Raw genomic sequence first — 10,466 nt, 5'->3', positions numbered from 1 at the left:
AAAAAAAAACAAAAAATACGCCTTCGTCACGTGTGGCGTAAACCGCCCCAATAATCCTGAGGTTTCCAACTCCGCGTAGCCGACTCATCATATCCATAGAAATCACTGCAGCAAAACTAAACACTTCACACACGTAAGGGATTACAGCGTTCAGTAAAATATCGATTACATTCCTAAACCTAATGGCACAGTGCGTCAGGCAAGCGCAAAGAGCAAAAAAAAATTTAAAAAGAAGAAAAAAGGAAAAGTGAGCAGATAAGACACATAAGAAAGTGAAGTAAAACTCTAAAAAAAAAAAAACCTCCTTCGCAACACGCGCCTCGTACCAACTTGCCCCACAACATCACATGGCACAGCAAACACTAAAAAAAAACAACTTTCGTCCCCTTCAGTTCTTATTCCCCTCATCATGAATGCAAGAAATGGAAGAGGAGGGGAACAAACAAGAAGTAAGACGTTGCAACCTCATATAAAATACGAGAAGAAAAGTACCATCAAAAGGAAGTAGGTACGTAAACAAATATATGTATAAGTACGTGCTTGCATTTGTATGTGTGCTTGCGTGTGCGTGTGCATGAGGGGAGGAAAACGAGTGCATGATGCAAGGAAGTAAAAAAAAAAACATGTGGTGGCATAAAACATGATAAAGGTAAGGAACAGTCGGGAGAAAGCGTGATGGTGCAACACGTACGTGTTATAGTGACTACTAAAGATATTTTTTTCAATGAAAAAAGATGAGGGAACGGAAAATAACAAGCCCCCGGGATACAACAAAAAAAAACTGGGGTATATAGAGGGATATAACAAGATAGAAAACAAACAGGGGGGTAAGAAATCGTGACATATATAAATGAATACATATTTATATATATATATATATATCAAGATTCCCCCTTCCCTCACTCCCTGCTGCCCCGTATGTTGTCATAAACATGTTCCCTTTAACATGAGAAAACAAAAGCGCATCGTAATAAATGACTGGGCAGAATTCATATTCAACAGCCCACGGCTCCCATATGCACTCACACATTCCAATAATCATACGTGCCATCGTGGTTGAATTACCTGTGGGCGTACATGCGCTCCGCCGCCTCTCTGTTCTCCGTGTGTTACATAACCTCCAGTGAAAATGAACGGTTCTTTATAGCCTCCTTTTATGGAATACCATTTCGCTTCCCTTCAGCGACACGTCTTGAATAGATTTTAAATAAGAAGTGGAATAAGGAAAATAAAAAAAACGATCGGTCGATGTGGAGAAGGAAAAAGAGAAATCCCGTAAGTATCTGCTTCGATTTAGAGCTGGGACGAAGCGATCAGAGGCTTGGAAGCCGTCCCCATAGCGGTGTCTCCCCTTCAGCGCCAATGTTCCTGTTGATGTCCCTCTCCTTCACTGGCCTTTTACAAACTCAATTTTATCAGCTTGACACCTCACCAACAGCCTCTGACTTAGAAGCTACTTGGGATGTCTGAGATATGGATGGAGTTTCCGTTTTTTTCTTGTGTACCTTCGACTTTAGTGAAGGGTTTTTGGAAAGGTAGTTCTCAACTGCGGCTTGAATAGTTTCCTCCGCCAGCATCGAGCAGTGCAATTTAACAGGCGGAAGGGAAAGTTCCTGTGCAATCCGTTTGTTGGTGAGCTGCAGTGCCTCAGCAAGTGTTTTGCCGCGAATTGCCTGCGAGGCGTAGGATGATGCCGCAATCGCGCTCCCGCAACCAAATGCTTTGAACTTAACATCCTCAATCACCATCGTTTCAGGGTTCACCTTCACCTGCATTTGAGTCATGTCACCGCACTCTGGAGCACCGCGGAGACCAGTTCCAACATTTGGGTCGGATTTGTCTAATTTACCGACATTGCGCGGGTTATTGTAGTGCTCCTCAACTAGTGGGCTGTACAGTGACCGAAGTGAGGCTGCCAGCGTCGGCAGTACAATGTGTGATGATATCAGTCGCCGCATGGTTGCTCCTTTCGAATCGTCAGTTTTCTCGCTCGTTTTGTGATACCAGAAGTCGTCGAATTGCCCTTTTCACTTATTAATACTTTTTTCTTTCAGTGTATAAATAACTATCCCTCACGTTCTATTTTCGCCTTTTTTTCACCCCCACCCGCTCCTTCGCTTCTTGTCTACCTTTTTCACTTCCCTACACGGATGACCACAACACTCAGCCCTCTTTTTATATTCCAAACCACAGTGCTTTCAATGCAACTGTCTTACCTTTTCCCACAATTCTTTCTTTCTCCTTCTTTTACCACCTTTACCGTCACTAGTACTCCACTGGGACCTTATGTTATGGTATTGCACACTGCGTGAAGAGGGACAAAATAATATGTTAACCTTTATCTCCCTCTTTTCCGTATTATCCGCTTCTGTTTGCGGAACTACACTGTACCAAACCCTTTCCAATCTCAACCAAGCGAGTAATATGAAAAAAAAAAGATGTGAGACAGCATGAGGTAAAAGATTTCGCCCAAAACTTAAGACCGGTGAACCTATTTCCAATACACGGAAATAGACGATGCACACAAAAACAAATGCACTTATCATTACAACGAAATCGTTTAACTTAAGGGTGACAAATCGGGGAAAACAAAGGTAAAGAGTGTGTGAGGGAGGTGAACAAACGGGCAAAGGGGCGCGTTACAAACAAACGCGGCACTAACACACGCCCCGCCATGAAGGCACGCACTGTTGTAAAGCACCGAAAAAATGGTGTCAATTTAATTCAATGATGCGTGCCGATCGTTGTGGTTCCTGCTGTGCATCCGCTTCACTACACGAAGAGGTTGTATCACTCTCCAGTTCATCCGCATAACATATAACCACCGACTCATCGCTAGTCGTGGTCGACTCATCGTCCACTTCCGCTTCACTAGTGCCGGTTAACGCTCCAATAGTGTTTTCCTTTTTGTTGTTGGCCGTCAGCGCTGCAAGCAGGTTTAACATCGCCTGAGCCTCCTCCACTTTCTGGCGTTCCAAAGCCTTACGATTATCGGCTGTTGGAAGAAGCAGTCCGCTCATCGTTGATACGTTTTTTGGCATTTCACGAGGCTCCAATACGCCTGCAACAACGCTCAGATGCACCTCCGCCTCATCCATAGATTCATCAACATCGTCATGACGCTCACTACAGCCGTTTGTACTCGTATCCGCGTCGCCAACCTCACTGAGTTTCTCCAACATCACAGGTGGGACATCAGCCGCATGCTGAAGAAACATCTCAACACCTTGTGTGAGTTTCGCAAGTGTGCTTTCGCCTTCATCGCAAATTCCCCTTCGGTGTCGACTCTGCAGGAGACTCGCCACTCTGAAGGCAGAGTTCTGCATATAATGTGGAGGGGTTATTGTGTTTTGCTGCGTAATGGACAGTGATGAACACATCCACGCATTCATACGCACAAATGTATGAACACACGAGTCATTGTAGTAAAGAGGAAAAAGAAGAACAAAAATATACATACACCTTTGCGCGCACATGCAATATTTATCCGTCGTGAATAAGACGAGATAGGCGGTAAGAGGGTAAAACAGCGAAGTTTAACAAATGGAAAGGGACGCTTTGATCTGGCCGACTGAAAACGAGAGTATGCTGCGAACAGCTACGAAGGCGCATCTCTACTAATCAAGAAAGAAGGGCATCAACACAAAATAGATGTAACACATGGACACGTAAAACTGCATTCCCACCAGCATCAGCACTGCAAACACTGCAACACAAACGAAATAAAGAAGAAAACAAACAATAAATCCGCCCGCCCAACAAATGTTTTCAAACCATCCTGAACACCGCATCCGTACCAACATGATGGACGGGGCCCAATGCATCAAAAGAAGGAGCAAACTCGTTTGGACAAAGACGAACTAACAGTGAAGACGTAAAGCTGTATGCCCTTCATGGAACCAACAGTCGAACCCTTTACAAATGGGAGCCAAGCACATACGTATATCCACACCTGCGAGCACTATAAGAGCACAAATATACCACGATGGTAAACAAACCGAACCGACACGATACCCGCCGTAATTTTATTTGGTAATTGCAGACACCCTTCTCCACATAACTCCTCGACCCGGGTGGGAGGGGGACAAAAGCTTGGACAACCGTTAGAGATTAATTAACCCAAATTCAGGTGTAGTGTCTTGCCCGATGCGAAAAGCTGCGACACCAAAAACAATGACAAACAAAAAAACAAAGTTGTCGCCAGTTGGGGGGGGAGGGCGCCCGAGCACGCATGCCGTCCCTGCAATACTCCATACAAAAGACTATGCTGCATTACACAACTTCTTATGGAGAACGAACTGATGAGGTGAAGCCACCGTCATCGCAGTCCGTCCTGGCATGTGTGGGGGTTGTTTCACATGAAGCAGTCAGCACCCGTGTGGAGGGGCGGATACTAAGTATTGTGGAGCGTGAGCCGTTGCTGTCTGCAACATTCGGGGCTGCGCTCACCCGGCGCCTCGCGACAGATTCCAAAGCGCTCAACGGTCCACATCTCGGCCCACAGGTTTTCTTCTCAAAAAGACAATAGCCGCTCGTGCTTGGTGAAAGTGAGGATGAGCACGAGGAACTGCCGCTCGGTAAATTAGGGTTTTCTGCGACCTTCGGATCAACATCTGCTGCTTCCGGGGGAACTTCCTCGAAACCGTTGGTTTTGCAGAGTGACATACGTCGCGGCACCTTCGCAACGGGATCGTCCTCGCGACAGGGCCTCAGCTGCACATCCGTTGGTACCGGCATTTGTTCGAGGGAAGTTTCCAGTGTTGGTGACCGCACACCATTCGGCGTCTTCCCCGGTTCTTCTGCGCTTGGCGTTACTTCCCCTGGTGAATGGCACTCATGAAGCTCCTCCCCGCCGACGGCGCCACATTCGCTTTTCACTTCACCGTCAACCCCGGCAGATAAAAGTTCATCAAGAGCCTCCCTAATGCTGCGCAAACCGCTGTATCGGAAGAGAGACGACCGCCCCTTCTCCTTCGAGCCACGGACGCCCGCCTCACAGTCAACAGGATCACCAAAGGGGAAAGGCGCAGCCCTCAAATGTCTTGCCGACAATGTCCCGGATTGCGTCACAACGTGGGGAGGAGCAAAATCATCATATCTATCGCCTTCCCCACCATATCGCCTTCTAACGGCGCCGGTGGGCAGAGGACAGACGCTAAGTCTCCGCGGAGAACGATGGCCACTTCGAATAAGACCATCGTCACTGTAGAATGTAGTCCTTCTATCTATGGTGGGCGATGTTTCGGAAAATCTCGCTCCTTCTTCAGTATCACACTCATCGTCCACCTCAACGACGGGGCACGATATTGCTCTAGATGGAAAAAATGATTTCTGCCTGATTGCGTGTTCAGTGTCGTGCACGAAACCATCGTCTTCAAGAATGGCTTCGACATGGGGTAGTGAAATTGTCTTAGACACTGAAAACGGTGCTGGGTGAGCTCCATCTCGCCGAGAGCTCGGGTGCCTGGTACTTGAGCCCATACTTGGGCAGGCCGAGTCCATCCGATCTATTGCTATTGGTGGAATGTATCGGGGATCATGCCGTTCTTCGTAAAAATTATCTCTATGGGAAACTTGTTCTTCCGCCGTCGCTGCGGTTTCAAATGAATGAGAACGCTGTCGACGAAAGAACTCATTGCTGTAAAGTGGCTCACTCCACATCCCTCCAGTGCCGCAATGCATTAGAGGTGTGTGAGGTGGAATAGGGCCACCATGCGCAGATTTCGCGCATTCATCGACAACGCCCTGCTGTGGCCGACTCATACATTCCACGACACTGGTGTCTACAGTGCTGAAACCAGGTGTCCCACGACTTATTGGGGGAACATCGGCAACAGAGAATCGGGATTGATGCGGTGTCGATAAAGAGGTAACCGCAGAAATACCAGAGGACCCCAAGGCTAGCGCCGACTTCCCCATTATCAGTGCCTGCACATTCAAAGACACTTCCTCTGGAACCCCCCTCTTCGGTATTACACTCATAGCTTGAAACCACTTCGCACAATCGTCAGCGCTGGGCGCCACAAGAAGTAGCTTCCGCGTGCCATCGTAGTGAAGTGCAACGATGGTGGGCGACTCACGCGTAACCGACAAAACAGTCGAAAACAAAATGTAGTCGAGTGGAGTACCATACTCTTCAGAATAGCCAACTATAAGTGTCGGTGAAAGAACCGAAAACAAGTTTGCGCAGTGGTCTGACTGTGGCGATCGCTTTATCCATGTCAGATTCCCGCTCATTTCCGCCAGCATCCAATGGGAACCACTCATTGCCTCCAGCCTATTTGGCCCCAGACCTAGTTGAAAACAACATCATGATGAACAAAAGAGGGAAGCAAAGAAAATAACACGACGGCACTGCCAAAAAACAGAGTTAACAAGAGGTTGGGCACGGTTTCAATATGAGCATACATGCTTGTACAACAAACAAGTAAACAATGGATATGTGATGTGACCGTCGCTACGTTTACCACGGTAACAACAAAGCACACGGGGGCAGTTCACCATCTCTTTATACTCCCTGATCCAATCAACCAAGGGTCGTCTCGAAGCAACTAGCGTTCTACTCCTTTTTTTTTCTTCGTACTTGCACATCAATGGAAACGCGGGGGGGGTTAGGGTGACGTGCGTCTAAGAGTGGACAGAAGTCACACGAAAACCACCTTGGTCGTTGAGTCGTGCCGTGAATGTGACCTTTTCCCCTCCTGTCCATTTGTGCTTTCGCAACCACTGTTGCCCGACGTACACACGTTGATTCGGGTGCTCCGTGCCGACGGGTTGAATAAAGGCGTACCGACTCGTCACGAGACACACCACACCCTCAGCCTTCCGTAGAGTTTCGGGTATTGTGTTATGACATAAGGGGCACCGAGCCTCCAGATGCACGAGGTTGCATTCACTACATTTGGCAGGAATGAAAGGAACCACTTCGGCTGCTTCCTCAACAGCATCCTCAACCACAGCCCGCTGAACCCCACAAAAAATGCAGTATGATTCAAAATCTACATTTGCCCTTTGGCACTGGGGGCATTCCCATGCTTCCGTCGGACACAACTCACGGACCGTGTCGCGAAGGGAGAGGCAGTTACGACACACATAACGGCATACATCCCCATTTTCATTTTCGGCCCCACACACCTCACACACCCATTCTTCCTCGTTGAAAGAGCAAAGTTCCGGCCTGTGAGTTCCAAGGCAATGCGGACATTGTCCAGGATGGAAATGAGAAGAAGAAACGCCACATACGTTATCAACATGTTCCAACAATTGCTTCGTCAGAGCAATTACTCGGCGGGCCATCCTCTCATACGGAACACTTGCGATCAACACTGCTTGTAACCGCCCTAATGCAACAGCCACAGCCACACGGGTTTCGCTAATTGTCGCCTGTCCAACGTGCTGTCGGAAAGAAACTAAGATTTTGTGAAATAAGTCCGCTAACGTGTCACAGCCCAACTTCCGTTCCATGGCGCGATCGATCACCCTGAAGGTTTCATGTACCACAGCGGTGCTCCAACCTTCCCGTGGAACAGGGGGAGCAAATGAAAAACAGTGAACGCATACAACTCCGATTTGCTGCGTACCCAAATCCTCTCCACATGCACTGCAGCGCCGCACGGCAAGATGCAACACGTCAGCAAAATGAAGCGCATGTCCACATTCTGAACAATGACTAGACAGTTTTTCAACCACTATCCCCCCACAATTCGAACACCACTGGGCCGTTTCAACCATCAATTCCGACTCTCCAACCGCCGCTGACGATGTTGTTGGGGCCTTCAGCGCCGTTGCCCCCACACGCAAAGCACCGGCACACAGAGCACATTTTTCAGCAAAAGGGTTTTCCGCCATGGCCCCGCAGTCCACACAAGAGCGGACGTCGCTACTTTTATGCGCCATCGCAAAGGGCAAGAAGTCAACGTGGGGGCATTCTGGGCAGGTGCGGTCGAGTGAGCTTCGCAACTGGCTGCATCCCTCACAGCGCCACACAGTGCTGTTAGCAACCGCCCAGGGTTCGCGCATCCATCCGCAATGTCGGCAATAGTGCATAGACCTACACGATCCTTTCCCTTCACCCGAACTATCCACAGTAAGGCATGAGCACGAGGTCACTTTGGAATTCCCCATTTCTTTCAACGCTTTTGCCACTGGGCCCAAGTCTGCCTTGCAGCGGAAACAGGAACTCACCTGCCGCGCAGGATTGTTCGCCCCGCATTCACCACAGGTCCACGCACGGCGGACGACGGCAGCCGCAACCGCACCCTCTTCCGTACGGACGCCACATGACTGGCAAAAACTTAATCGCTCATCCTGTGCATAAGCGCATTTGCTACACACAACAAACCCATTCCGGAGCGCAGAGCACAAGCAGTAATTAAACCTGTCACTGTTAAAGCGACCACAAGCAGCACACTTCCATAACTTGTATGATGGCAGCAGGAAAGTATAACGCTTTAGGATGGGTTCCACATCGCAGTGCCAGACGGTTGCGAGATGCTCAACAGTTTCCAGCATTCCCCGATCACGGGCGTGGCAGAGGGCATAGTAATTTAAAAAGGGAACACCGTTCGTTGACGGGTCTACGCGAGAAAAGAGATCTTTTAACGCAAGACTTGTCGACCGCTGAAATGTCCATACGATGGATGCAGTCAATGGAACAGAAAAGTACTCTACGCTCAGCGCTGTTTCGAGTAGCTCAAGTATCATGTCGGTATTGATGTCATCACCAATGCAACGCACAATTGCGCGTAACAAAGGTACAATATGTTCTAGTATCGTGCATGGCTGCGTTTCCTTTGAGAAATGCCCGTTAATACGCGCAACACGGTCACACAAACCAGATAGAACATATTCCATACACTGGCTAACGATGATGCCGGGGTTATGAAAACACACGATTGCGCGGTAAAGAGGTACCACGTCGGCGGAACTACCTGACCGACCAACCAGTACGCAAACAGCGTGTATGGCGTGCATCACAGGAGGTGGAATATTTATCCAACCCTCCTCACGCGAGCATGCAACGCTGAGAAGCGAATCACAGGCACGGACAACATCTGCGTGGTGCACGTGGGCCATCACCAAATGATGTGTTACACGAAGCGTTGGAAACATAACGTACGCACGCCGAACAAGTCCTCCCTTGCCTAGTGCAACAAGAGCAGCACTGCCATGCACAAGACCCTCTTCAATATACCTGGTTTCGCGGTCACTCTTTGTGAGTTCAGTGAATGCGCGAATTATTACCTCACCACAGTGATCCGGCACGGAACCACTAGAACCCAATGCAACTCCACAATTGGCTAGAAACTTACACTGGACTGAGGGCGTCACCAACCCACGATCCGCCATTGTACCGTACACATCACACAATAAAAACATGGGGGCATACTTTAGGCACGACATTACCTGTATGCACAACTCATTACACCATTGATCACCGCAGGGATTTTTCAAAAGCCAGTGAAGCGCCATCACAGCACATCGATGAAGCCCCCCAAGGGCATTTTCGACAGCGAGACGTCCGCTCTGGCGACCCCGAACCACAGTGGCCACATGATGCATGCAAAGCTTAAGAACGCTCGAAGTCACAACGCGCAGACACAACACAGACGTCACGATGGGAGAAACGTGCACCGGGAGGGCAACACCCAAAACTTTACGCAGACAGTTCTCAAACAACAATGGATCACCACTAGTTCGAGAAGCCAATAACTCCACAAGTCCTTTAAAGACGGCGCCCTCTGAGTCCTCAACTCTAACAGCATACTGCAGAAGAGTAACGGCCGTTCTAGCATCCATATAACCGGAACAGATTCGCAACATGTGATCCACGATATAATGATAACCCGCTCTACTGTGTGGTAGCGGTGTTGACGCTCCCATTGTTGCATTTTTCACAGTTCCCCTATCGTTAACTATCTGACGCTGAGAGCGATTCTCTTCGCCCGCTATACGACTATAAGCCAGAAGACACTCCTCCGAAACATTGAGTAATGTCTCCAACGCGACTGAATCATTTGTTCCTCCAACCGTTTTGCGGGCAGCCACGGCAAATGACGATGAGGCAGACCACATGGACCAACAGTGACTTAAGAATGTAAAGGCCAAATAAGGAGGGAGGCATTCCTGTGATACGAACCGAAGCGAACTCGCCAGGCCCTCAGTTGCAGTGCACTCGGGTAAACCTACTCCTAGAAGAAGCGATAAGCGTTGGTTGAGTTTGGTACCTGACACAGCGAGAGTTGTGATGCGATGACGAATTACATGTGGTGAAGTGAATGCACGTAACGTCGGCGGCCGCATAAAGTCTCGCAAGGAATATGCAACAAAGTGCGAACTCACGCAAACCCGAGCAGTTTCTTTTTCCTCCTCCCGCTACGTCTTTGCGAGGAAAAGGGTCTTGATGACCGACACCTTAATGGGGTGGAAGCAAGTGGAATGCGTCCCCACTTCACACCCCTGCACAG

At 48.8% G+C, this 10,466-nt stretch overlaps 4 protein-coding genes across 4 annotated transcripts; all 4 read right to left on the bottom strand.

Moving 5' to 3' along the window:
* Window positions 1-1,415: 1,415 nt before the first annotated feature.
* On the bottom strand, window positions 1,416-1,958 carry TEOVI_000507800 (Iron-sulfur cluster assembly protein; the record flags this gene model as incomplete). Its single annotated transcript, XM_067223711.1, has 1 exon — window positions 1,416-1,958. The coding sequence occupies one exon, from the start codon at window positions 1,956-1,958 to the stop codon at window positions 1,416-1,418; it is 543 nt and encodes a 180-aa protein (XP_067079812.1).
* A 756-nt stretch (window positions 1,959-2,714) lies between these two features.
* Window positions 2,715-3,392, bottom strand: TEOVI_000507700 (uncharacterized protein; the record flags this gene model as incomplete). Its single annotated transcript, XM_067223710.1, has 1 exon — window positions 2,715-3,392. One exon carries the CDS (start codon window positions 3,390-3,392, stop codon window positions 2,715-2,717), a length of 678 nt encoding a protein of 225 aa, XP_067079811.1.
* Window positions 3,393-4,284: 892 nt separating this feature from the next.
* On the bottom strand, window positions 4,285-6,267 carry TEOVI_000507600 (uncharacterized protein; the record flags this gene model as incomplete). Its single annotated transcript, XM_067223709.1, has 1 exon — window positions 4,285-6,267. The coding sequence occupies one exon, from the start codon at window positions 6,265-6,267 to the stop codon at window positions 4,285-4,287; it is 1,983 nt and encodes a 660-aa protein (XP_067079810.1).
* A 360-nt stretch (window positions 6,268-6,627) lies between these two features.
* On the bottom strand, window positions 6,628-10,302 carry TEOVI_000507500 (uncharacterized protein; the record flags this gene model as incomplete). The annotated part of the gene is made up of 1 exon (XM_067223708.1): window positions 6,628-10,302. One exon carries the CDS (start codon window positions 10,300-10,302, stop codon window positions 6,628-6,630), a length of 3,675 nt encoding a protein of 1,224 aa, XP_067079809.1.
* Between the last annotated feature and the right edge of the window lie 164 nt (window positions 10,303-10,466).

Source organism: Trypanosoma equiperdum, assembly GCF_001457755.1.
Source record: "Trypanosoma equiperdum strain OVI genome assembly, contig: ctg_1945, whole genome shotgun sequence".
In the NCBI taxonomy this organism is placed as follows: domain Eukaryota; phylum Euglenozoa; class Kinetoplastea; order Trypanosomatida; family Trypanosomatidae; genus Trypanosoma; species Trypanosoma equiperdum.
The sequence above is the reverse complement of the archived record's forward strand: the minus strand, read 5'-3'. Positions and strand labels throughout refer to the sequence as shown.